The 26577-nt window shown below is 42.7% G+C and overlaps 3 protein-coding genes across 12 annotated transcripts in view; 1 reads left to right on the top strand and 2 right to left on the bottom strand.

Moving 5' to 3' along the window:
* USP34 (ubiquitin specific peptidase 34) overlaps positions 1-9690 on the top strand; it is a 114020-nt gene extending 104330 nt beyond the window's left edge. For 4 of the 9 annotated variants that reach the window (XR_008429879.1, XR_008429883.1, XR_008429882.1 and 1 more), the window contains 9 exons: positions 578-730; positions 1621-1744; positions 2420-2499; positions 3067-3207; positions 3334-3480; positions 3891-4050; positions 4302-4921; positions 6421-6557; positions 9343-9690. Coding sequence is in view for 1 of the 9 variants with exons in the window: in XM_053938060.1 (XP_053794035.1) it covers positions 578-730; positions 1621-1744; positions 2420-2499; positions 3067-3207; positions 3334-3480; positions 3891-4050; positions 4302-4906 (1410 nt within the window). In the remaining 8 variants the exon portion in view is untranslated. Of the gene's footprint in view, positions 1-577; positions 731-1620; positions 1745-2419; positions 2500-3066; positions 3208-3333; positions 3481-3890; positions 4051-4301; positions 5601-6290; positions 6328-6420; positions 6558-9329 lie in introns of those variants that run through there. The other 5 variants (XR_008429885.1, XR_008429886.1, XR_008429880.1 and 2 more) reach the window with 4 other exon arrangements.
* On the bottom strand, positions 4928-17997 carry LOC128785465 (activator of 90 kDa heat shock protein ATPase homolog 2-like). Of its 2 annotated transcripts, none has more exons than XM_053938066.1 (9): positions 17549-17997; positions 17268-17458; positions 13513-13598; positions 12798-12912; positions 11512-11600; positions 11187-11309; positions 10305-10406; positions 9474-9525; positions 4928-8118 (listed from the first exon to the last, which is right to left on the bottom strand). In XM_053938066.1, the coding sequence occupies exons 1-9, from the start codon at positions 17626-17628 to the stop codon at positions 8027-8029; spliced, it is 930 nt and encodes a 309-aa protein (XP_053794041.1). In that variant the 5' UTR covers positions 17629-17997; the 3' UTR covers positions 4928-8026. The 2 variants fall into 2 exon arrangements, with proteins under 2 accessions (XP_053794041.1, XP_053794039.1); XM_053938064.1 differs by lacking the exon at positions 4928-8118 and adding an exon at positions 8199-9233.
* A 66-nt stretch (positions 17998-18063) lies between these two features.
* On the bottom strand, positions 18064-26066 carry LOC128785207 (cadherin EGF LAG seven-pass G-type receptor 1-like). Its single transcript, XM_053937506.1, has 12 exons — positions 26010-26066; positions 24649-24893; positions 24065-24174; positions 23207-23341; positions 22915-23051; positions 22540-22737; positions 22125-22219; positions 21021-21176; positions 20264-20461; positions 19599-19721; positions 19005-19215; positions 18064-18538 (listed from the first exon to the last, which is right to left on the bottom strand). The coding sequence occupies exons 1-12, from the start codon at positions 26064-26066 to the stop codon at positions 18341-18343; spliced, it is 1863 nt and encodes a 620-aa protein (XP_053793481.1). The 3' UTR covers positions 18064-18340.
* Between the last annotated feature and the right edge of the window lie 511 nt (positions 26067-26577).

Genomic DNA, 26577 nt, shown 5'->3' on the forward strand with positions numbered 1-26577 from the left:
TGTTTGGGTAAAATCCAGTGCTTGAAATGTCATAAAGGGCTTTAAGTCTTTTCATGTCCCATTTTCCCTTCTGTGGGCTTCCTGATGGGATGCCAGCTTTGGTGGGGCTACTCCGTAGTGACTTGCCACATCCCGTTGTTACAGCTGCAGCAACGGTGGGATTCAGCTCACGTCGCTTTGCCTATCTAAAAGGTCAGCATCCAGCTCTTCCTGGGGCTCCTGGCCATAAATAGTTACCCTGGGAAGGAGAGAGAGCTCCCCTCCTTCCTGACCCAGGCACCTGAGTGTGGATGAGGCAACTCCCTCTCCACAGAGTGCAGGGAACACCAGTGACTAGATTTTAGATAGCTAAAGTCAGGTCAGGTGAATCCCACCCAAAAAGGAATATGTATGGACAATCATTTGAAGCAGGAGAACTGGTTACTTGCTGTCCGGTAACTGTGGTTCTTCAAGATGCTTTGTCCACACAGATTCTGTGCTCCTCCTGCTGTGCTAATTCCGAGTCCTGTCCTAGGGGATTCTTACGGGTGAAGGAATTGAGTGGTGGTTGAAGCCGCCATACCCCTTGTGCCCTCAGGTACAGTGGTCGCAAGGACACACTGGGTGCAGGCACAGCCCCAGTGGACACAGCTATTCAGAAAGAATCCAATCTTCTGCACATGGGGCCTATGTGCACGTAGATGGGAATCTGTGTGGGCAACACATTTCGAAGAAGCACGGTTACTGTAGGGTAAGTAACCCTTCTTTTTTAAAGCTTTCAGAATGATGCTGTGTCTATTTGTGCACCATCAAATTGACTGTGTAATCCGAGTGTTTGAAAAGATGGTAGAGAGCCAGAAACTGCCTCTAGTGGGTTTCCCCATCGTGCATCCAGAAGTGACACTACATAATGCAAATACCTGGAATTAGAAAGGTGTCGTATTACATGACAGTATTTCACCCTTTATACTGAATTCCTAATACATTAGGAAGGAGAATATTTTTAAACCTCTAGAATCACATCCACAGTCACATTGCCCTGTAGGTTTGCATGCTTGTTTTTCATTCAGTTGCTTTGTATAAGGTTGTATTTTTCTGCTTGAGTTTTAGAGGTTTCCTCTTGGCTCTCTGTGGCCATTCCTCTGGCTGATGCCATTTTAAGCTTATGTATGTCCAAAATACTAAAATATTGACATAGACGTATCGCTGGGCTTGAGGCATTCATGAAAATTCTGCTCTGAAGCTCAGTCTTGAGAAAATTCTGATTTCTACAGATCACAACTGACAAGCTATGATTTACAAAGCAGTAGTGTGTATGTATTTGTCTTTATGTGATACAAAGTTACTGTGTTCTTTTCTTGTCCTCTCCAAGCTGCGGTATTTGCGGCTTGCACCCTCTGGGTGCTGGCTCAGAACCCTCCAAGAAGTGATTTTCCTGGCAGGGAATTGCATTTGCCATCCCTCCTCCTATCACACCCTGGTGCTTGCCAAGGGCTGGGTGAGGAGGCACCTGGAGATTCCCAGTGTTTTCTTGTAGTCCAGGATGAGACATTGCAGGGCAAGTGGGCAGACAGGGAGATGCTCAGGGCAGTCTGGGAGCTGTGGCTTTGGAGGTTAAATGAGGCTCTCTTAAATCTTCAGGGCAAAGACGATGTTTACGACCGGATGCTGCTGGACTATTTCTTCTCCTACCACCAGTTCATCCACCTCCTGTGTCGAGTTGCAATCAACTGTGAAAAGTTTACTGAAACTTTAGTGAAAATGAGTAAGTATCAAGGTGAAACAGCCAAACGATTTTTTTTTCTGTGATAGCTCTGAGTCCTTCTGCACTAAGTTTTATATTCAGAGTTTTTAAGGAAAAGTAGAACTTGTGAAACTTGTTGTGTTTGGGTATTATTTTTATCCACAAAGCTGTTAATATGTATAAGAAAGTGCAGCCTTACCTACATGACTGAAATGTTTCAGGCTGTCGGGGAAAAAAAGCTGAGGTAACCACTAAGAATTCAGTCTTACTATACATTTAGAGTTTAATACACTAAGGCTATCTCTGGGTGATTGGCAGTTTAAATGGCTTTGTATCAGATCCTGAATCCTCAGCATCTCAGCAATGGCAATTAATTGACATTATTTTAATTTTTGTGTTCCCACACAACCCCCGAGGGCGAGTTCCTCAGTGTCACACGAATAATGTCATCCAAAGAGCAATGAGGGAAATGTCCTTTTATCCCCTGAATCACTTATCTGCTTCTTGTCACGCTATTCCAATGTATTTATTAAAGGGACTGGAAAAACCTCATGGACACTACAGCTTTCTGATCATACAAAATGCTTGGAATGTGATCCTATAAAATGACAGGGCACCTTGGCACTGCTTTTCTGAGGATTTGCTTGTCTCCCACAAAGTTCTCCCACACTGACTTCTTCCCTCGTCTCATTGCAGGTGTTCTGGTTGCTTATGAAGGTTTGCCACTTCACCTTGCGCTCTTCCCCAAACTCTGGACTGAACTTTGCCAGACTCAGGTAAGAGTCAGAACCAACAGAATGGAAACACAAGCAAAACACACTGAATGTGGAACAAAGAACCCACAAGTGTAACTGATGGGTGGTGTTTAATAAAATACTCTGCCTGTGTTACTGCTGTCTGTGAAGCCCTGCTAAATCAAATATAAAAATCTGGAAAATTCTGATTGCTCCCTGTACATCCTGCAAAAGCTTAACACAGCAACTCCCCCCAGTAATAGTGGTGGGTGTGCAGAAAGCACCTCATCCTGCCTCTGAAATTCCAGCTTTTTATGTAGCACAAACATTGGGATGATGAAGGAAAAATGAGGTGTCAAAGTTTGGGTATGATTGCAGAGGACCCTGTGGTTGGCTCACAGATCAGGAGGCTCTGTCCCTTTCCATACACACTGGTGGGGATAAAGTGGCCTTTCTGGGGAAGGAGCTTCATCAAAAGAAAATGGGAAATAAGAATTGTCAGTAATTGATATGTACCATTTACTGGCATCTGATAGACCTGAGCTATTTCTCAGTGGGCCTGGCCCACAGTTCCAGTGCTGACTCTGCCATCTTCTCTCTCCTTGCCAGTCTGCGATGTCCAAGAACTGTGTGAAGCTCCTCTGTGAAGATCCAGTTTTTGCAGAATATATCAAATGTATTCTGATGGATGAAAGGACCTTTCTTAACAACAACATTGTCTACACCTTTCTGACTCATTTTCTCCTCAAGGTATGTGGTCTTTTAGCAATAATTATTATTCCAAGGAATGCAGGCACTGATGCTATTTCCTTTTTCTATTCTGTTTTCACAATTCCATTTTTTTGTGGCTTTTAAAAAAATACTTTGTTTCCACAGGTTCAAGGGCAAGTGTTTTCTGAAGCAAACTGTGCCAACTTAATCAACACTCTAATTACAAACCTAATAAATCAGTATCAAAGCCTAGAATCTGACTTCAGCAACCAGAGAGTTGAAATTTCCAAAGCAAGCTCTACATTAAATGGGGTGAGTCTTTCCTAGTGAACACGAGGCAACTCATTTCCTACAGAAACTCCTCAGTGCCCTGTGCCAGGTCTTAGGCACTCCCTGCCTCAGCTGAGCTCCTGTAGGGGAAGTTGGGAGTATTAATCTGACTGTGGGGAGCAAAGTGTTAACAACTGCAGGAGCATTAATGGTAGGAGTGCTGTAACCCAGCATAGTTTTGTGTCTCAGCACGGCATTGTCACCTTCAGGACAGATCTGTGTTCAGGTCAGCAGATAGTGAGTGGGGAATCTCAGTGGTGTGAGTAGCTCTAGAATGGGATCTTTGGGCTGCTCAGAACATGAACAGCATCTCCTCATTGCACAGTCTCTGTGTGCAAGATTGATGAAACACCAGTTTGAAATAAGCCTTAAGTTTGTTTCTCTATTTCCAGGACCTCCGAGCACTTGCCTTGCTGCTTTCAGTGCACACTCCCAAACAGCTCAACTCAGCCCTGATTCCAACTTTACAAGAGCTTTTAAACAAATGCAGAGCTTGTCAGCAACAGAGGAACTCATTACAAGAGCAAGAAGCCAAAGAAAGAAAAACTAAAGGTTTGCTGTTGCATTAATGAACCTTTTATCAAATTAATGTAATACATTACTTTGTTCCTGCAGGGCGGGACATTCCTTGGCTCCAAATCCCAGTAGTACACAAATATACCATTTTATTGTGGAGCTAAAGTTTGTGAATTGCACGAATTTTCTGCAAGGAAATGAGTGTTTATTGAAGTGCTGTGTTGAGTATGGAGATGGGTGGGGATGTGAGCAGTGCCTGTTCCTGAGCAGCTGCCCTGTCCCCACAGATGACGAAGGAGCCACTCCGGTGAAGCGGCGGAGGGTGAGCAGCGATGAGGAGCACGCCGTGGACATTGGTGACATCAAAGCCGAGCCCCGCGAGGCGCTGACCCCCACCAGCACCTCAGACAACGAGACCAGGGACTCCTCCATCATCGACCCGGGAACGGAGCAGGACCCACCCTCCCCCGAGAACAGTTCTGTCAAGGAGTACAGGATGGAAGTGCCCTCTTCATTTTCCGAAGATGCTGTGTTGGCTGCACGCGCGCAGCACGCTGAGGAGCAGCCGGGGAATGAGAAATTTGAAGAATGCAAAGAGTTCAAACACCTGCAGGCTTCCAAGGATTCCATGGGAGCTGAGGAGGACTCGGAGTTTCCTTCCACGTCGATTTCCACGGTTTTATCTGACCTCGCAGACTTGCGGAGCTGCGATGGCCAAGCCTTACCATCCCAGGACCCCGAAACTAATTTATCAATCAGTTGTGGCCATTCCAGAGGACTTTTTAGTCACATGCAGCAGCATGACATTTTAGACATCCTGTGCAGGACCATTGAGTCTACGATTCATGTGGTCACACGGATATCTGGGAAAGGAAACCAAGCTGCTTCTTGACATTAGATGGAGCATGTATGCTTTTAAGTCTTTTTTTTTTTTTTTTTTTTTTTTTTTTAAATCCTTCTTCCCCCAAAAAAATGCTGTTTGTATAAGTTTTGCTTATTTCTGTTTTGTGCTTCAGTTTGTCCAGTGCTCTCTGCTTGAATGGCAAGATAGATTTATATGCTTAATTCCTGGTCAGGCAGAACTCAAGATTATTTTTTTTAAATTTTATTTTATTTTGCATCTACCGTACACTTTCTTAAAGGGCAATCAGATACTGGCTATGTTTTATGTAATTAAGAGTTCACTGTAGTGGCTTTCATTTAATATGGCTGTCTGGGAGACAGGGCCTCCTGGCCCTGTATGATGTAATTTAAACTTATGGCATTTTTACTGTGTATAATATGGTGTTCTCTGTGCCAGTTTTGTACCTTATAATCGAGGCAGATTGCCTCAGATCGCTGTGGTTCTTATTATCAAAATTAAGTTTACTTGTATACTAAACAACCACAAGAAATTTGATTCTGTAAAGAATCCTCTTTAGCTGTGGCCTGGCAGTATATATATGGTGCTTTATTTAACAGGATACCTGTGGAGGAAATAAAGCACACTTGATGTAAAATTAATTGTTTTATTTTTATTGACATGATCAACTGCTATTCTGTGCACTTCATTAAACTGATTGTGATGACTTTTCATTTGTTTATAATATGTTGCTTCAGTCTTTGTATTTCTCAGCAAAGAACTTCCTAAGTCAAACAGCAGTAGAGAGAAATGATGGTCGGAGGTTCATATTTGATGTAGATTTTGGTGCTTGTTTAGTGTGCACGAGTGTTCAGCCACACAGTGGAGAGGGACTGGTGCTTGTTGTTGGAACGTGAAGTGCTGTCAAAAGCCAGGGGAACTTGGCATCTCATTTCCCTTATTTGAACATCTCTTATACAGTTTTTCTCCTGCACCATTTACAGACTTCCTTTCTTTTTTCCCTCTGCTCTATCTGGCTGTGCCCCCTCACTTTTTGACAGCTTCTGCACACCTGGAATGACTTTATCATCCCTCCCATTATACTTCCCCCTGTTATTTCTGAGTAATACCAGTCTCCTCTATGTGACCTTTTGGACTGTTAATGCTTCTGGTTCTAGTATCTGATTAAACTCCATTTTCAGCTTCATTTTCCAGTTGCTCAGCTCATTTGTTTTTCTATTGTCTTCATCTACACCTTGGTCTTTTTTTCTCCAAAATTCTTTCATTCCATCTACCCTTCACTGCAGTTTTGCATCACTTGCTTCTCCTCAAGTCTGTGATGTTCTTGCTCCCTTTGAATTTACTCTCATTGGTTTCAATGTTCTGTAATTAATTAGTCTTTAAAGTTTATAAATTTATATTCCTCTTTATTTAGCATTTTTATCCTGCATTTACAGACACTACTGACACTGGTAAGTGCTTAAGTTGGTATCCTCATTATTCAGACATGAAATAACTATGGGTTTGTTCTCTTTAGGAATAATTTTATTACTTCTTCTGATTAGCTTTCCCCAGATTGTTACTCCAGAGAAATCATCATCAGCTTCTAGTCAAAACTTCTACAATCAGAATTTTTCTGCAAGGAAAACACTGGCCCTATGGATCAAAACCTGAGCTGCAGCAGCTGTTGGAACCCCTTTGGGTGAGTAGTTTTTGTAATTAATCAGCCTTAATAACATTGTGTACTTGGGATGTGTCTGAGCTGCTGCTCCTTGCTGGCTTTAGCAGCTCCTGCAGGATGGGATCACACCAGAGCTGTGGCCTTCTGGCCTTTGGGGTGGTTTTTTAGCTCATTTTTGAGCAGGCAAACTACAAACAGTACTTGATAATGATTTCATAAAGGATACACAAATACTGCACCATCAATCATGTCAGGATTACCAGAAATACGATTACTGCTCTTCCCTTACTTCCTAATTTCCCCCTTGAGTATTCCTGCAATTTTTACCAAGAAGTTTTTTGCAGTAGAGTTTTTTGAACAGAAGTAAGCAATACCAGCACAAAGGTGTCTTCCTTTTCCAGAGCCTGTTTCCAGGTGTTTGTCCTCTGTCTCCCTCACTTTCTGTGCTCTGTAAGTCATTATTTCTTCCATTCTGTTCCCCTTCTCTCACTTTAAATCAGTTTTCTGGTTTGTATTTTTCTGCCTTTAAAAATGTTCCTTTATCTCACCTTTGAAAGCCGTTTAAACCTAAACCCTTTAATCTTCCACTGGCTTCTTCAGTCTCTTAAAAGCTTTGATTTTCTTCCAGGTTTTATCTCACTTCTCATTTATTATTACTTATTTCTACCTCCCATTTAACCCCTTCAAAATTAAGGTTTTAAATACCTTCTCCATGCACAGGCAGCCTCTCCTATGGCATTTAAAGTGCTGAGATCTGTAAAGAATTTTGGTCGTAATCTTACAACCATGTCTTTCCCATTTTACTATTTTTTCTCTTTGCCTGAGTGAATTACCATCTAACATTTTTAATTGGGAAGTCCAGGAGAAATTTTAAGAGGGATATGGAGCTGCTCGTTTTCCAGGGGTTTTGGCAGCCTCACACCTGGAGCAGGGACTGCAACACTGGAAGCACAATTAAATCCTGTCTTTTTTAACACCACTGATTGGCAATTGCTCTATTCCAGTGAGGACAGAGAAACAGAACCAGGGATTTCAGTCATGAGGGAAGCATAATTCCCACAGAATACTGGGGCTGCAGTTCCACTCTTGGAAGAAACTTGGAATTGCATAGAACCATCTACTCTCAGGGATGAAATTGTTGCAATATCTCTTCAACCATCTACCCATAAACCTGCTGAAGCCTTAACTGTCTTAATTTCCCTTTGTCAATCCCTACCCTGAAACATTTTCGTATTCAAAACATCAGGCTTTTTTTCCTTGAATGCTGAGAGGGGGGAAAAGATAACTAAATTTTGAGCATTCAGAAAGAGATGCTAAAATCCAGCATTACTCAAGAGGTTGCTCCCCACCTAGCACCTGGACACTTCAAGAAGCAGCAGGCAACACCCAGAGAGTGCTTTGCGCCTCTCCTGTCGCTGTGGGGACTTTGTTCTTCTCACTACCACAGACCTCACCTCAGTTCAGAGGGGTTGTTAATAACTGCAAACTTTTCAGGAGAACCTGGCCTGTAGCAGGGAGCAGCACCTCTGTCTCCTTGATGATGGAAGCTTTTTGGGTGGCAAGGTTGCCATGTGTTGGCATTCTGTAAAAATAAAATATACAGAACTTAACTTCTAAGAATCTTATTTAGTGTGGCAGTATCAGTTTATGAAGAAAATCAGCTTGATGTAAAGCCATGTTTTTATTGAGCCAAGCATGTTTTCCAAAAGCAACCTGCCCTATTGTGGTCCAATTGTTTCAGATTGTGTATTGCATTTGTACACTTTATTTATAAAGCATTTGAGAACTAAGTTATCCTTGCTCACTTCGAGATGTTTAATTGGGAATTACAATTTGTTCCTGTCAAAATTCTCTTTACAGTTGTTCTCTTTGAGGTACAGCATTGCAGAGGGCTGTGAATCATTTCAGTGGAAGGTTTTACAGAACTGCAGAAAGAAAGCACTACTACTGTTTGTTTCTTCTAAATAAATGTCACACTGAGGTCAAGTAAGGGAGTACAGTGCATGCAGATCTAATAATTACATAACATTGTTAATTACCTTTCCCAAAACTGCAGCTGCAAACAGTCTGCAGTTGGGAGCATCTAGCAAGTATTCCACAAAGGCTATAAACGATCAGCAGTTTTGTAATCCCTTTCAGCTCACCTCTGCTGGGAACTCAGTCTCCTACAGAGATTTAATTTTGCCACTTGATACACTGAATATTAAGGAACTGGAAATGCTTCCCATTGAGGGTGTTGCTCACCTACCTCTGAGGGCAGGGCTCACTGCAGCTGAATCATTATCACTGAAGTTCCAGGCAAGCAGAACAGAGATCACTGTCCCCAAGTAAAGCTGTTGGTATACACAGTCTGACTTGCCTCTCATTCCCTAAAAACCCATAAATAGTGCTTAAACTATGTACAGTCTCATAGAAGTGGGTCTTTATTTTTCCCACAAATAAATTATTTTTTTTTTTTTTAGAAAACCAAATGTTAACAAAGTATAAAAAGTAATGCCCTAACAAAACTACAGTGCCGTTATTATTCCATGTTGTCTTTTGATTGCTGCAGTAAAATATGTATTTCTTCAAAATATTGCTTCTTCCAACATTGTCTTGTACTCTCTTCATGGGAGATGGGAACCCCTTTGCATTCCAGCTCCAGTTCTGACTGAGCTGCCAGGTCCTGGAAGTTCAAGGCCACAGTTGCATAATGTTCTGAGGGAAGAGAACAGGACCCTTCAGTGAAGTGCTTTTTAAAGAATGCCATTTGTTGGTGCTGATTCCCTCTCTGCTCTGCCTGTCTGAGCACAGCCTCTTTTCACAGCGCTCTGCACTGGGCTGTTCTCCAAAGGACAGGGACCAAAGGAGTGTCCAGCCAAGGCTGGCCCCTGCCAGGATTGGCTCTTCTCCTTGCAAAGGAGCCCTGCAATATCAGAGATCCTTGGAAAAACTCACCGTCAGGCCAGCTCCTACACCGCCACTTCAGGACAATTCTTTGGCTTGGGACCTGTGAAAGATAAGAAGGTTCTCCTTGGTAGCACCTGAGAGAATTCCCATTACAGCTCTCCCTGAAATACAGGGAGAGGAGGAGCATCTTATGGCATATTGGACACATGCATGTAAACAAGAGCAAGACTGGGGTCTGGTTGTTGAAATAAACTGTTTTCATGGAGTTGTATTCCACTGTTCTGTTTTTGCTGTGGGAAAAGACAGGACTCATTGGTTATTGCACATAAAACACTGATTTTCTTGCAGACTTTGAAACAAGGATGAGCCCAGTTTTCCCCACTGAAGTTTCAAAGTGTGACCGAGTGATTGTGTTACACAACCCAGCCTGGCCCAGTACACAAATCGGGCACTCCTGCAGATGAAAATGGTTTTTAGGACATTTCAAAAATGCAGCTGAGCTCTAATTACCAGATTTTTCCCTTCTATTTGCACCAGCAGTCAGCTGGGGCAGGGTAACACTTGCCCTGAATAGAACAGAGATCATGTCCCCAGTTAAAAAGGGATAGGGATTTAGGAGATAAACCTCTCTCCCTCCTCTCAGTTACAAAGGATTGTGCTGGGTTTTCTGCTCCCTTTGCAGGTCCTTCGGTGTGGTCAGTCCCTGCTCTTTTGATGAGCCACAAACACCACACAACAGAAGAACAACTCTTTGGCTTTGAAATAGAGGAACTGAAATACTCACTAGAGAAGCTGAAATTCACAAATTTATGCTGCTTTTTAGCTCAGAGGAGGAGCCACCCTCCCCTCCTGTTTTAAAGTAGAGCAGGAGTTTTTTACCAGTTCTGTGTATTCACCGCTGACACAGCCCTCAAACATCTGCAGTTTGCCTCCTTTCTCTGCTTCAATCACGGCTGGGCACTTGGAGAACTTCTGTACCAACTAACAAAAAAAGAAAAACACAAAATGCACCATGCTGGGAGACAAGGAGGGGGGTGCTGCAGGAATTAGCTAAACTCTGATACACCTGGAAGTCTTTAATCACTCATCAGGCTTCTGATTTTATACAGCATTGCTGGGACTGTGGCAGGGGCCAGTGAGGTGCCACAGTGAGAATGTTAATGCTGAGAAAGTTGCACTGGTAAATAAAGACCAGCAGAGCCTCTGCCCCCAGCACATCCACAGGTGTAGACAAAACTGGCTGTTTCCTGACTGGGAAATGAGGGAAATGGAGCAGCAGCTTTAGGAAGGTGCAGAAGCACTGCTAAGAGCCATTTCTGTTTCCCAGAGGTAGCCCTGGGTTTATAATTTGAAGTTCTCCAATACCAGCCTAGACTCATTTGAAGGACACAAACCCAAAATTAGTGATTCTGTGTTTCACACCCAATAAGCAACAGTATCATCACCTCCAGTAATTAATCTAATTAAGCTGTGGTTAGCAGCAGTGCCCTTACTGTGCCCTTCAGGCTCCTCAACAACAGCGAAATAAAAGAGCAAAGCTTTTGTTAAGGACAGCACAAGGAAGCTGCACCCAAACACCATAACAATGCAGCTTTGCTTTGTTAAGGGAACAGCTAGCAAAAAAAAGGTCTAAGGCAGCCTAATAAACGCTCATCAAATGGAATTTGTACTTGACACTCTGACATATTTATTATTTACATAACTCTTCAGCAGCATCAACAGCCACATTCAGTTAAAATGCCTCCTGGAAGTATCACTTACTTCCTTCTTTGTGAAGATGCTGTAAAGTTCATCAGCTGGAGAGTTGAAGACTTCCCTCATATGTATCCTCACTGTTGGAATTTTTACTCCAACCATATCCAGAGACTGTGGTGTAACAGAGTCCTGCAAAGCAAAAAAATATTCACAGGAATTAGTGCGAGATCTTGACCATTAGAAGTGCTGACAGGGCAAGGGGGTTGTCACCTGCACGTTCTCAAACACAGAGTGTGAATACATGGCAACTGTACACTGTATTTCTGCATTTCCTCAGCAGTATCATTACTCAGGAGTCACTAAATTCATTGAAAATCTGAAGCCAACATACCTGCACCATGCTCCCACTTGGTTTTTGCTCCGTGGCCAGTTCCTGACCAACAGGAGCTTTTGTTGGCAGGATCATTCCCAAGGTGAACTCTGTAATGAAGAAAAGCACTTCTCACTGTGAAATTGAGCTGTTCAACCCCCTGACATTCAGACACTCAATGAAGATCACCAAAACCCTGAAGAATGGTAAAACTGCAGGACATAAAACTCACTCTGGTTTTCCCAGTTTACTCTTAAGCTTCCATCACAAACAGGCCTAACAGCAATTCCCCTTCAAAAGGCTTTTCTAAGTTACCTGACCCCAAATCAGAAACATCTGCACAGACTTCTGGCAGCACAGGAGATGTTCAGATCAAAGAGAAATAATACCCAAAGAAATTCTTCTAAGTTTGGCAGAAGACTGGAGTGAAACTCAATACAGAATGGGAGCCATCCCTGTCAGAGGCTGCTGCCTTTTGAGTTTCCAGAAAGAATCTTTGGATACCCTAAAAATCATACACAGTAATTTCTCAAACCAAAAACTGGTGGATCCAACTTGGGAAAACTACAAAGCATTAAAAAAAAAAAAAAAAAAGTAATAATTTAACAAAGTAGTTCACAGTCACAGATGTACCTGATAACAATTTGACTACAAGCTGCAAATGCATCAATTTTTTGAGCATATTTTCCTGGTTCTTGGAAACAGCTGTAATTCACAAAAATACCACAGTTTAAAAAAAAATAAAATAAAATTTAAATTTGGCTCACCTTTGGTTTAGAAGAACAAGTGAAAATTTATATACTTAGTAATATCGGATAATAAAACCTTAGAATCTCAAATGATAATGGCAAGCTTAAAGATGAGCAGAGAATGAATTTGTAGAGTAAAGAACAGAAATAAAGACAGCATTTCAGAAATTATAGAAAATAACTAATTTAATAATTAACTAAAACAAAGGGACATAAAAATTAGGCAGCAGTTCAGGCAAGGAAGGCAATTTTTTAAAATTAGGCAACAAAAAGAAGTCCTAATATTGACCAGCCCTAGTAGGGCTAAGCTGAGCCCTGGCAGGGCCTGTGTGACCCAGCACAGCCTCAATCACTGCAGAACCTTCTGGACATGGCCACTTTTAGAGCAAAAAAGATCCTGAGTGTCAGGACTAACTTAACTCATCTCAGCTGGTGGACAATTAAAAATCACACCAGTACAAACTCAGGGATTTGTCACTATCTGACCAAGCTGTTCAGGAGAGGCACCTGCACAGGAACACTCCCAAGGTGCTGATTAATTCACCTGGTTCAATTTACCTGTTTTAAGTGCTTTCAGGTAGTCCCTCAGGGCCTCTCTGACTTTGGTGGTTCCTTCAGTTCTCATCAGGTCCTTCAGAACATCACCTTCCCCTTTCTTCTTGCTAACATTTATCTAGAAACAGAATAATGACAGCATTTAAGAGACCTCAGACATGACCCTTTGGGATCTGGCAACAAAGGAAAGCATTTGGGCTTTGTTTACTATGCTCAGAGAACAGCTGCAATTTCAAATTCATGATCTTGGTGTAGCCAACCTTTGCTAAAAATAAGTCCTCTTAAGACATAAATGTAGTATCTCCACTCAGTCTAGTTCAAGTATAGCCAAGAGCTGCTTCTCAGCAGAGGCTGAAGGATCTGTGGAAGCCCAGTATCCACCAGTATCCAGCCAACACAGAGATTCCTTAAGGTCTTAGGGCTGGGAGTGGTTTGCTGTGTTGGTTTGGGGTTTTAAGACTACAAGAAGAGTTCTCCTTGAATTTGTAGTTAAAATATTATCACAGTCAGTAATTAGCAAAGCAAACTGCACACTCCTCATTGGTAAATTTGAGAACAGAATAAGGCATTATTCCAAGTATAATAAACAGCAGCATGAAATAAACTATCCACATGTAATTACCCCACTTAATAACAGGATAAATCAAAATATGATGCCTATATGTTGATTATTTAAGAACTGTGGACCTATACAGCCATACCAGTGTTGCACACCTACCTCTGTATCATCTACCTCATTTTCTTCTGACAGGTTAGGAATTTCAACAGATCCCTTATGTTTCTCACCAGACTCTTTCACTGTACCTGTATTAACATAACGAATTCTTAAATGCAGCATTAAAAACTCTTTCCCCCACAACAAGCGTTTTACACTTGAAACTCATTTGTACAAAGGTGTTACCTGAAGCGAGTTGCCTCAAGGCTGATTTAGAGGAGCTGAACAGCAACCTGAGCCTCTGCTGGGAGCTGTGTTCCCTACCCAGGTGCACTGAGGGATGGACAGAAACCCACCTGGCTCCCTGCACTGCTGTCACCTGCAGTTGTCACCTGCTCTGACAGCCTTTACAGCCTGTCCCCAGCACTGCCTGTGCATCAAAGGGTGGGTAGGGGAAAATCATCTCCTTCTCCCCTGAATGAGTCTGCTCTGGATTCAGAAGCTCCCTGGAATGCCGACCATGCCCCTCTTTCATTGTGTGAAAGCTCTCAACATGCAGGCATGTTACCAGGAAACACACGTGTATAATGGAGAAGTATACAATTGACAGTTTTGAAAATAGGAACTTCACGTGCACATTTAGAGCACTTGATATTACTTTTAACCACTTTACAATCACTGCACACTGCAGAAAGAGTCAGCAAGGACAGGAATTATGCTCCACTTCTGATCCTTTGGGGCCAAGGCCCACCCCACTGAGCTGCCCCCCATGCTGCTCTGCCTCAGATTACACTGGAAAGACTGAATATAAGGTCTGAGGCTTTTTGTATTACACTGAAGACTTCCCCTTTGCCTTGCAGAAGTGCTTTGTTATTTAAATTAACTCATTCATTAGCTCACGATAAAATCTCTTAAGAAAGCAACAAGAGAAACAGGCAGGTCTGTCAGCTCAGTGTCAGAACATAAAAAATCTTACAAGGTGCTTTATCAGCAAAACTCTCCAATTCCAACAGCCCAGGACTGAGCACGACTGCACAAGGGGGATTATCAGGAAGGCACATGCAGAATTTCTGGAGATTCTCACTTTCACAGGAGCCACCTGGATTCCCGTGCTCCTGACCATCACTCTCATTATTTTAATTACTTCCCTGAGCCCCCATGACAGAAGCCAAGTGGTCGAGATCCCAGCGAGGGACTCCAACAAATGCCCAGGTGCCTTCTGGCATGGAGGGGAGTGAAGGGCTGTTGATACCAAAGTGCAAAGATCCCTCCCCACTCGGGTGTGAGGGATTGCACAACACACAAAGTTGTTAATCCACAGCTACACAGCCACATGCACACAGGGACAGCAGAACTAGACCTTGGAGTCTCCCAGAAGAACCTGTCATTCAATAAAGCCCTGGGAACTGTTTAATGCCATCCTTGGAACACTCCTGGGCCCACAAAGCCACCTCAGTGTGCTCTTTCCTGCCCTCTTTCAGCACCAGGATCAGTACAGGAAAACCACACAACGTGGTCTTTGCAGACAATAAAACCTATCTTATTTTTGGCTTGCTTCCCAGAAAGGAAGTGCAGGCATGCAGGAAGTTTTGGGGAGCAAAACACAAACCTGACTTCAGTTAGCCAATCCTATTAGCAATTTTCACAGCTCTTAAAATAAAGTTTCACAGTGACAGTGTCTGTGCTGGGCAGCAAAGTCCAACCAGTGTACAAACAGAGCTAGTGGATCCACATGACATAGGCGGAAAATTGGTGCTGCTCTGCATTTTCGCTACCACTGTAATGTAAACAAAGCTTTACTACCTTTTTATCAATCAATCATATTATGTGTTGGAATTGCACTGAAATTCAATAACAGAACTGAAAATAAATTATTTTTGGTTTCCTGCCAGTCCAGTGTGAAGCACACATCTCAGAAAGATCCAACTATAACACACTGTCATAGCTGCTTTAACACACTGAAATACCCGCTTTAAAAGGACAAACACGTTTTCACAAAGCTTCCACCACAATGTGGAACGATGCATTAAAATCCTCATTACATCCCCTAAAAAATGATAGAATAGCCATTTTGCTCAATTTTAGTATCATTAAGTGCACCCAGTTCTTCTTGTTTCTTTCTTATCTAAATTGCTAAGCACCAAGTTTTTCCTACACTGGACTTTCCAAACCAGCTGCAAATGTCAGGATTTTTACAATTTGTCTTTGCATACCCACCTTTAAATCAAAGCTTGAAGTCCTAGTTATCCTTGAAGACTTGTAGAACTAATTACAGTATTTTAGTTCAATCTGAACTCTCACTTCTAATTTAGAGCCCCCAAAACACACAACATGATGGCTTTCACAAAAAAAAAACATCAGCCTCTGGGGTTCTTTTGTAGAATTTCCTGTGTAATAGCCAACTCATTTAAAATTAAGCTCTCAAAGCCACATTTCACTCAGCATAGCAAAGCAGCCAGCAAGTCAGAGCTGTCTCTAAACACTGACCAGCACAAACACCTTGTAGAGAAACAGTTTAGAGAGAATTTACGTAGAAATGCAAACAAAATACTGTCTGCCTGCTTTTAAATTTATATTCTGAAATAAACAACACAAAGCCGAGCTAACCTCTGTTTAAAACTTAAGATGACTTTCGCTGAACTTAAAGAAGTCAAAAAACTGATTACTTTATCTACACTGATTTAAACTGCCCAAGAATCTGATATTTTCCTTGCTCTGTTAACATTTACACCACAACTCTAAGTAGAGTCTCAGTTTATAACACACTTGGAACATATAAAACTTCCTAAAACAAACATCAGTACTCAGTTTAAAGTCCCCTCTTATCATGGGTGCAGACTTCAATTCCAGATCTGGTCTGGTCTCAGCAATATTCCAGTCAGGCCAACCTCCACTCCCCTAGGTCTGAGGAATGACAGTATTTGGGGAAGCACAGCCTGTCACTTGGCACTACAATATCCACGGACAATTTCCTGTGCAGGCTCATTCCATCAGCTGCCCCTGCTTCTTACTCCAGTACAAGGCCACAATCTGCTGTCAGGTTTTAGGCATTTAATAAACGGGAAGAATTCCTTGGCATCAACCAAAAGCCAAACTGCAAAGAACATGCCACAGGACAAGCCCAGCAGAGGTCAACTCCAAGAGCTGGGATTGCAAACGGATATTGCACAACAAAAAAATGCACGGGCACAGCCCCCAATATCCCAAAAAATCAAGAGTTATTTCTATTTCCCACTAAAGGGTTTTATCCTCCTGTAATTTGTAATCCTCAATGTACACTACAGTTCGTTTACGGAAACAGCAGTCATGTGACGTCTCCTAGGTTTTCCTGCTCTCCAGAGGCACGGAGGGGCACACAGCTGTAATTTGGGCACAGTGGAACGAAACCAGCCCCGGCACTCTGCTGTCAATGCCACCACAATGCAGGCATTCACTTCTCGCAAAGCAAAGTGAGTAACCCCATTCTGATACACCGGGGACGCAGTGCTAAGGAATATGCGGTGGAAAAAGCCTGGGTGAAGGGGAAAGCCAAGCTCGGGTTTCAAGGTTATTTAAGAACACGCATTTATCCCGTCCAGGCCCACGTGGCTCCCGCAATCGACTCCAGCCCCAAACTCTGAGTCACTGCAGTTCACCGAGACATTCGCGTTTCGCCAGCCCGGAGGGGACAGGTTCCTCTGCAGAGGGATGGCTCCCGATGGCAGCAGGGAGCAGCACAGCGCCCCGCGCCAATGCCACCTCCCCGGCCGGGCCCGGGACACGCTGCCAGGGCCCGGCAATCCCTGCGGAGCCCCTCGCATCCCCCCTTCCCCCCGTACCTTTCCAGCTGAGGCGCAGGTTCCACTCGTAGAAGAAGATGAGTTTCCCTTTGCGGCTGTTGCAGGACGCTTCGCCCTCCACGTGTTTGAGGTCGCCGATCTCGCAGCGCCCGGCCTCGCCCTCCACCACCAGCCCCTCCAGCACCTCCTTCAGCTTCCTCTTGGACCAGCTGGTCGCGTCCCGCTCCGTCCTGCCCCGGGAGCGGCGGGGTCAGCGCCGGCGGCCCATTCCCCCCAGCCCTTCCCCGCATCCCACTCCCGCGCTCCATCCCGGCTCTCACCAGTGCCAGTTGTTCACGTTGGTGGCGTCCGCCCGCTCCTCCACGATCCAGCGCGGGTCTCCCTGGCCCCACTTGGCCATGGCGCTGCCCCGGCGCCGCCTCCGCCGCTCCCCCCGCTCCCTCCCGGCCGCTTCCGCCGGCACCGCCAGAAGGTGCCAGAAACTTCCCCGCCCCGCCGGAGGAGGAGGAAGGCGAAGCCTTGCCCTGCCCTTCCTCCCGGCGCGGAGGGCGGAGGGAGCGGGGACGGCAGCGCACGGAGCGTCTACGCTGTGCTGGGGCTCGCTCTTCCGCTCCTATGCCCGGGAAAAGCCGCTCCTTCGGGGCTGCTCCCGGCTCCGGGGGGAAGGCACCGCCTCGCTGGAAAAGAGGAGAGAGAAAAAAAAAAAAAAAGGAGGAAAACAGGAAAATTAGAAAACAAACTCTCGTTTTCAGACACTGCGGAGGACACTTCTGCGCAAAAGAACAAAAGAACTGTTGTCCCAAAATTACTCGATCTGAAGTAATGACAAGGCAGCGCCTCTGGAATCGGGTTTATTGTCTTGCCCATTTGACACGTGCCAGAAGAAATTAAATACACAGTGAGACAGCGCTGCTGCTGGGGAAGCAACCCTGCAGCACAGCACTGCAGCCCTTCCCGCATATTGCTTGTTGTTTTTCTTATCCATCCCTAAAACAGCAGCAGAATTAAAATCTGGATAACATTCCTATATTCTTATTGCTCATTTAATTCTGTGCTGTTCCAATGAGTCTCATTGTGGTTTTTCTAAAAATTTTTTTCATTGGGTGTTCTTATCAGAGAGATCCATCATCACCAAACTCATCATCTTCAGGCTCATTGTCTTCAGACTCATCATCTTCAGGTTCTGTGTCCAAAATCACTGCCACCTCTGAAAATTTTACTCCTTTCAGTTCTTTCTCAGGGTCAGACAACGTGGGATGAGGTGTTAAGGAAAGAGCTGGCTTCTGGTTTCTGTCTGTCAGAAAGGAATCCTGCAAAAAAGCATAATGCAGGTGAGGCAGAAAGCTACAAATGGTTGAGTGTGGAGGAATTATAAACGGTAGAAATCATAAAACTGTGAGCCCTTTACTGTTCACATTCCATAAAGAAAGAAGAGAGTCATCACTTCTGGATGAAAGTCCTGCTCCTTCTTCTAGGCATGGACAAACAGCCCCTCCTCTTAAGATTTTTTTAATAGAGTCATAGAACAGTTTGGGGTGGAAGGGACCTTAAGACATTGTCCAGACCCAACCTCCTGCCATGGGCAGGGGATACCTTGCTTGGACCAGGTTGCTCCAAGCCCTGTCCAGCCTGGCCTTGGACACTCCCAGGGATTACTTCACAAAATTTTATTTTTTATTTCCATCAGATTTGCTTTTGTGATAATTCCTTGAGTTATGTGATTAATAACAATAAAAGACCTTTCACTCCATGCTTTGCAATCAAAAAGCTCATTACCTGTTCTGTTGTGGATCTCGTTGTGGGCTGGACCTCCACATTTCTACTTTCAGCAGCTTTTTCAGGTGCTCCATTTTCCTCACTTTCACCCTTGTAATCCAGCAGCACTGTCTCCAGGTAATTGTCTTTTTCAGGGGCCTGAATTTCATCTTTTTCAGCATCATCTCCTCTGGTGCTTTCCAGGTTGTCAAATGACATCATCTCAGTTCTCCTAAGAGAGTTCAGAGAATTCATAGCACCATAGACAAAAATCTCAGCCTCTCTACAACCAAGAGCAGCGTGTACACTGATCTCAAAATTAGTGGGATTTTACCCAGGGGAATTAAGTAGCTTCCTGTATCCTGAAAAGTCTTTTCTGCATTAGGATTAACAATTTGCTAAAGAGTAAGTAGGACTTTGCCTTTGATACAAGATTAAAAGGTATTAACTTCCTTCAAGTGTAGAGATTTTTAACTTGTCATTTTAAGGGTCCTTAAAAATGGACCTATAGCCTAGTGGGAGACCCAAGGAAAATCCTATGGTACCAAAATAAATTAGAACCACATTGTTTAGATGCAGTTTTTTATAAATTTGTGATTGCAGCAGTCTACTTACCCATTATTCATGTGCTCTGGTTTCTCTAAGCTTTTCAGACCTCCATTTTTGTCATCTGCCCATGGGTTATCAATGCCATCCACAATTTCAACTTTCTTAATCAAATCCTCTTTCCCATACTTTCTGAAAATAAAACATTAAAATAAAATAATAAATTCTTTTTGAAGATTGGCTTTGCAGTTGTTTTAGAAACAGAAGATTAATTATTTGTGTTATAAGTTTAATACTCAACATTCATTTTCAGTGTTGTTCTGGGGATTAATTTGGAGTATTTCCTATTTTTCCACAATCGTAGCAGGGTAAATGTTTGCTTCCCTTCTGGAAATTGTTTTCCTCTACCATGTGGCCCTGCTGCCATTGCAGTTAAGCAGCAAATGATTTCATCATTTATGGAGTTGGAAAAGACTCATGTGCCCCCCTTCACAGTTAAAATTTCTGCTGCCCACATTTCTCTGTTTCAGAAGTATTTGTTTCTGCTTTCGCTATGTGCCAAACATAAGAAGAAACAACTTTCAGTCTTGTGTGGTGCATCCAACATAACAAATCTTGGGCAACGCTGCCTGCAAAAGCCGGTAATTTATCAGACAAACATTTTTCGAGTAGACACTTCATTAAACGCATCAGCTGTGAAGGTGAATGACATTGTTAAGGCAAGCCCTCTGTACCTTTTCCTTTTCAGATCCAGCAGGACATAGGCCAGGAAGGCGATGAAGGTGCTGGCAAGCAGCACCCCAAGCACGATGGCGGCCACGAGCTCGGGGGATGCCGGGGCCGCCGGAGCCTCCCCGACGGTAGTGCTGACAGATGCTGAGAACACCTCCTCCAGCCCCAGCTCAATGTCTCCCTTCTGCTCCCTCAGTTTTCTGAGGATAGAAGGGGAAAATGTGCTTGTGCACCTCATCTTCGTTTTGGGTTCAGGAGTAGTGAAGAAAATAGAGAATATCCCTTCCTGGTCTGCCAAGACCTTTTCCAAGGATTCGGACTTGTTGTGTCTTTCCTTCAGGAAAAGCTCTGTTTTCCAGCAACCAGCCCTGGTGCTTGTGACCTAAAATGCTGCAGAGCTTGGACCCTTGAACTAGATCCACATCACTGACAGGTTGCCAAAGAAATGTAAAATACACCTAAAGTGTGGGTTTTAATCAACATTCTGCCACTCTGATACATATGTATCAGGTATATATATATATATATATAAAAAACCCAATCAGGTCAAAATATATTTTAATTATATTCTTTCTCCATCAGCTTTTTTTCTCTTAAACTGACTTTTAAATCTGTTTTGCACAATGAAACAGTCTTACTCATGTTTTTGGCAAACTCTGAAAATTAGCTTTCGGTAAATAGTGAATCAGCTTTCTGAATTCTAAAAAATCCTATCTGCATGAGCTCTGACCCCCAGAAGTCAGACTGTGCCATACAGACCTTTTTACATCTTCTGCAGGTACTTCCTGGTGGGCCTCATCAAAAGCAATGATGTCTACTTGGGTTTTATCAGTGCTATTCCTTGAATTTCTGTCAGACTCCTTGGAATAAATATTAAGCATGTATACATTCCATCCAAGTTTATCTTCCAGGACCCTGACATCATATGAAGAAAACATTTTTAATTAACTGGGCAATGACAGATTCTTTTACTCTGGAAATTAAATGAAGTAGTATTTAATGCAACACTTGGCAGATATTAATTGATACTAATGAAAATACCTTGGGGCAGGTATTTTGATTCAAGCATGTAAAAATGCAGGATTATCATCAGCAAAGAAATTAAGCTATTTGTCCAAAATTGTTGAGTGATTAAGTAGCAGAGGGAAAAATACCTATAGATTACTATAAACAGTAAAGGTGGGGAGGAGGGAAATTTAATCTCATAATCCTCGTTGTTTTCTCCTCTTCTTCCAGAGATTTCATGCTGGATGGGACCAGTAGCCCAGTTAATCCATCATTCTGGTAACAGTCAACACCAGCTGCTTCCAAGGAAGTTTTCCATTTCATTTTTACCAACAAGAACTGGTCCATAATAGCATCATCACAAACTCATTTTTCCCACCTTCAGAGTGATTTCCCTTCATAAGCACAGGACTCAATCTTTCCAAGGTAAATATATGTTTACGTGTAGCCAAAAGATCTTCCATCTTTGTTAACATGCCCAAAAGGCCCAATTATGGTTTTAATTTAATGGTGTGTTTGGTTTGTGGTGTCTGCCCTATGTCTCCATGTTTTTATCTTGCTATCCATGAAAAGCTTAATCCTAGGCTGTTAAAAATGACACAAACATTGAGGTGGGAAGAAACCACATGAAATTGTCTAGTCCAATGACCTCTCTGAGATTTGTCAGCTTCAGGCTAAAAACTTAAAAGGCAAAACTTGGTGTATTCCTGTGAATTCACTTAAATTATTCTGAGCTATGTCAAATTGAAGGCCTGACTTTTCCGGAGCACTGGCTGTAGGCTGTCAGACCCCTATCCCAAAGGGACTCTGAATTTATCATTAGATATACCAGAATAAGCATCACAGTTTCAAAAATACCTTTGTACTTCAACACTCTTTCTTTCCACAACATTGATCTTCTGATTAAGCACCAGCATCACAATGTTGCTACTGGAGCTGGAATCCACAGTTACCTAATAAAGAATCACAGATAAGATTTTTGTAGAGCATTTGTACCTCTCATAGATTGATTAAAAAAAAACCTCAAATGAACAACAATAACAAAAACCCTCTGATACAAAATAATTGTCCTCCAAAAGTCAGTTTTTGTGCCAACATATTTTATATGTCAATGAAAATGGCAGCCTCTTAATTCTAGTATGCAAATACTCATGTGTATGACAGCCCTTTTGACAGAGTTAATTTTGTAGTTTTCCATTACCAAAATTAGCCCTTCTTGTTTACAATTTTGACATGGAAGTAAATCAGGATTATACGTAAAAGTCTTCCTTACGTTGACTGTTGTCCAGGCTATGAGTCTTCTTGCACCTTGGTCTGCAGCTTGGACTTCCAGATAAAATGTTCCAGCTTTTCCTGCTACAGAAACTGTAAAAATCTGCCCTGTGTTTTCATTGATGTCAAATTCATTGGTTTGACCTCTCACTAAGCTGTACAGCAGACGTCCATTGTCTCCTGAGTCTGGATCTGTGGCCTGGGTTTAAAAAAGGTGATTTGTGACACTCAGCCTGTGGCTTTTGGGCTGCACGTTGTTTTTCAAGCAGTAAACTCAGCTCTCAGGAGCAGATTTAAGGCTCCTTTAATGCAGTGGAAGAAACCCAGCTCTATCCAAGGGTTTCTGTCCTTGTGAAGAGCACAGGAAATACTCTACCTGGACTGTAATGACAGGGTATTTGTAGGGCACAGAGCTGGGAATGCGGGCAGAGTAGGAATGGCTGGAGAACACGGGCTCTTCGTTCACATCCTGCACGGAGATTGTCAGCATAGCTGCATTCTCAGCAAACAGGCCTGGGAAAAACGCAAGTGAACAACCTGGACCATCAGCTTTTCACCTTTCATATCAAACTTTGCAAGTTAAAGAGAATCACAACTCCCGTATGGATTGCAAATAAAACCCATGTGTCCACTGTTCCCCTGAAATGTCGTTCAAAGCAAGAAGTTACCTGAACGCTGGACTTCTGCAGCAGAGGAGACTCTTTTGTTTGCTTGAATTAAAATCACATACTGAGAAACTTCCTCATAGTCCAAATTAACTGCTGTTCTCAGCTCACCACTTTCAGGATCCAGTCTAAAGTGACCTGAAAGGACAAACACACACTTCTGCTGTGACAGCTGCCATTTCACTTGTACCCCTCCTAGCTCTGTGTCTTAGCTGCCCTTGGGATGTTTCCATGGCTCCTCTGCTCTGAACAATTGTGAAATTCAACACTTCCACTGGCCAGGCAGCAAAGGCATCATCACAGCAGGGTTCCTACCCCACACCAAACAGCTCTTAAACGTGGAAAGGAACAGTAAACGTGAAAAGGAATTTCACATGAGTTCACAAATAAGGAGAATTGCAGCTCCTTCTTGCACAGCTCAATTTTTTATACATTTCCAAATTTTCTCACAGTTTCTACATACTTCCTTTGTTGTGGGCCAAATGGAAACTGGGCACGCTGCAAGAGGGCAGATGCCTTAACATAAATGCAAGGAAATGATGGACTAACAGTGATTGGCAGGGAGGAAGCTGCTTGTTAATAACACTTTCTATTTTGGCTCCCCCAGTCTCTAAATTATCCTTATCTTATAGTTTAAGATTAAAAGAAGCCATTTCTTCGCAAGTTACCTTCCTAAAGCCAAAGATCAGAAAAGTCAATGCTGAAAAGCCCTGAAAAAAATTCTCTGTGTACTCCTGTTTTTAAAAAAAGTTTTATCTATGCTCTCCATCTCCTCATTTATGCACAGCAGCACCTGCCATGCAGAAGACAGGTTATGATGTTCTCCTGGCTATTTTAACTTACAATGAGGCTGGTACTCACTTCTTTCATTGCCAGATACAACAGTGTAATCAATCGGTTTTCCTGAAGTTTCAACCACAGCAAAATCATAAATTAAATAATCCACTCCAGTGTTTTCGGAAACAGAAACGCTGATGCAGGGAATAAATGACAAATCATAATGTTAAATTTGCCAACAGTGGTTCCCCATGCAGGCTTTGAAATTTAACTCTTTAAAAGAGAGTTCTCTGTGGAAAATCTTTCCCCCTTCCCCCAGTTGTTTGCCAGATCTGCCCAACTTTCAGAGTGCAGTGCAAACCCTGGTTTTCAGCCAGATTTTGGGTCATCCTTGAGTAAAACCTAAGGAAAAATGTTTTATAGTATTCAAGAGAAAAGGGACAAAGAGTCTGGCTTATAAAAGCTGCAAGTATAGAAATAAAAGGCAATGCCTCAACTCACATGCACAGAACCCCAAGCGCAGCAGAATTTCCTATGTTTTGCTTAAAAAAAAACCCCAAAACTGATGTCCTTTCTTCTGCATGGAAAAATATAACCTTCAACTTTGCTGTGTTTTGCACCACCTGGTGAACACATCCCAGTTATTTAACTCAATATGAAAGCCTCACCTGATCTCACTTCTGTTGAAGTGAGGAACAAATGGACGGTTGTCAAACACACTCAGAGTAACCACAGCAGTGCCATTTAAAGGAGGAGAACCTTTGTCCTTTGCCATCACCGTTAAATACATCTCTCCAGATCTAGACAGGTTTCCAGTTGTAATTATCTTCCCCTCACTCAAATCCTCTATCAGGAAGAACGGGCTCACGGTAGGATCCGGGAGGATGTAATACTCAATGAGGCCATTTTGCCCCTGCCATGAAAGGAACACAATTTCATGGAACTGGGAGTATGTTTGGAAGGGTAGGATAAACACTGAAACAAGAGATCCAAAAAACATCTAAATGTCTCTAATGAAATGATTTTGAAAATAGTGGTTTTTGGTTTTTTTTTAAGAATGAAAGTTATGGTAGGACATGTACAAATTTTAAAAAAAACCCAAAACATAAATGAAGAAAATACACAATACATTGGTCATTTACACAGTAAAAACACGGCAAAAAGTCTCTAATGAAAGTAAGTTAGATGTGTAGAGAGGGACAGTCTGAGTAGTGAGGGTGGCACAGGGAGGACAAGTGCCAGTCTGCACAGCTGAATGAGGATTTTCATTGGGGTCTCAAATGCAGATCTCCCACAGTTCAGCAATTTTCAAAGGCAATTTCACTTTTTATACAAAATCATTGAAAAGGCTGATTAAAAAAGGGCTGTTAGATGATTTGCAGCAATGTACCACAGCTGCAGATATTCCAACCAAAATTATGCATGAAGAAATAGGAAGGCACCTGCTACACCTATTTTGTTGTCACTTGGAGATGTTTCATCTTGTAAATGATATAATTACTAGTGATGTTGTCATGGTGATGTGGTTGACTACTGGATATCCCTGCCAGTGCCTGGATCCTATTTGATGGTTGTAGTACAGATACATCAAACAAAATTACATTTAAAAATGGGGACAGAGAGAATCAGCTGGGGTGCTACACTTCAGAGGAGTTTGGCAAGCAGACATTTCCTTGCTCAAAGCAGCTATATGATGTTTAGTTTTTACAGGTTCTTCTACCTCAAAAGTTCAAATAACTTCAGAGACACTAAATTGCTTCAGTCCTTGTATACTTCTGAAGCACTGGTGCATGCAGCTCTGTGTAATAAAGGGAACAATTAAAGGAAATACAGCTGAGGAAACATGCCCAGAGCCAGGGAGTATGTCAGTGTCAAGGCAGAGCCAGCAAACTCCTAATTTCCAGTTCTCAGAGCTGGTAGTTAAGCAGGATTCACTTTCTGCTACATTTGGTGCTGCATGCCTGGAGAATGGAGCAGGATGTTCTTGTGCTGCAGCCCAGAGCAGGCTCTGGGTCACAGGAGAGATCACCTGGTCACAGTCGGTGGCGCTCACGGTGAGGACAGGAGCACCCACAGGATTCACCATGTTTATGGAAGCAGAATAGGAGCTCTGGGCAAACAGCGGGGCATTATCATTCACATCAATCACTGCAACACTGACATGAGTGGCTGCCTAGAAAACAAAATAGTGCCATGCATCTCAGAGTATTTAGAAACTCTTCTTTAGCATTGTTTCTTCCTTACTTGCACATGCAACAAGAATTATAAATCAGGCTTTGAAAATGCTGCAGTTAAAATGTTGTCTGGGTTTAATTGTGTGAATTTGGCATCAGAGATCACTACAGGAATTTAACAGGAGAGGCAAGAATTTCAGTTCTTGAAACGTGTCTGAATGAGTAAGAACAGGATATGTTTAGGAGACCAGCCTGTCTTCCATGCAATTAAGAAAACCACACATGTTCTGATTCTGTGAAAGAAGTGTCTAATAACATTTCAAATAAAAGAAATACAGCAGAACTAGAACAATCTGCTGAAAATACTACTTTTCCCACAAAAAAATTATCACATCACTTACAGTTCTAACAGCAGGAGACAAA

The sequence above is a fragment of the Vidua chalybeata genome, chromosome 3 (assembly GCF_026979565.1).
Source record: "Vidua chalybeata isolate OUT-0048 chromosome 3, bVidCha1 merged haplotype, whole genome shotgun sequence".
Lineage (NCBI taxonomy): Eukaryota > Metazoa > Chordata > Aves > Passeriformes > Viduidae > Vidua > Vidua chalybeata.

What these genes read in the sequence shown, in the direction of transcription:
- LOC128785465 (XM_053938064.1), bottom strand. Translation starts at nt 17,628, where the DNA reads ATGGCCAAGTGGGGCCAGGGAGACCCGCGCTGGATCGTGGAGGAGCGG. An exon ending in AACGTGAACAACTGGCACTG is followed by an intron (nt 17,459 to 17,548) that starts GTGAGAGCCGGG and finishes CTCCCGGGGCAG; the next exon opens with GACGGAGCGGGACGCGACCA. An exon ending in CAAGTGGGAGCATGGTGCAG is followed by an intron (nt 11,310 to 11,511) that starts GTATGTTGGCTT and finishes TTTGCTTTGCAG; the next exon opens with GACTCTGTTACACCACAGTC.
- LOC128785207 (XM_053937506.1), bottom strand. Translation starts at nt 26,066, where the DNA reads ATGGTGAATCCTGTGGGTGCTCCTGTCCTCACCGTGAGCGCCACCGAC. An exon ending in ACCCTGTCATTACAGTCCAG is followed by an intron (nt 22,738 to 22,914) that starts GTAGAGTATTTC and finishes TTTTAAACCCAG; the next exon opens with GCCACAGATCCAGACTCAGG. An exon ending in CGAGATCCACAACAGAACAG is followed by an intron (nt 18,539 to 19,004) that starts GTAATGAGCTTT and finishes GCTTTTTTGCAG; the next exon opens with GATTCCTTTCTGACAGACAG.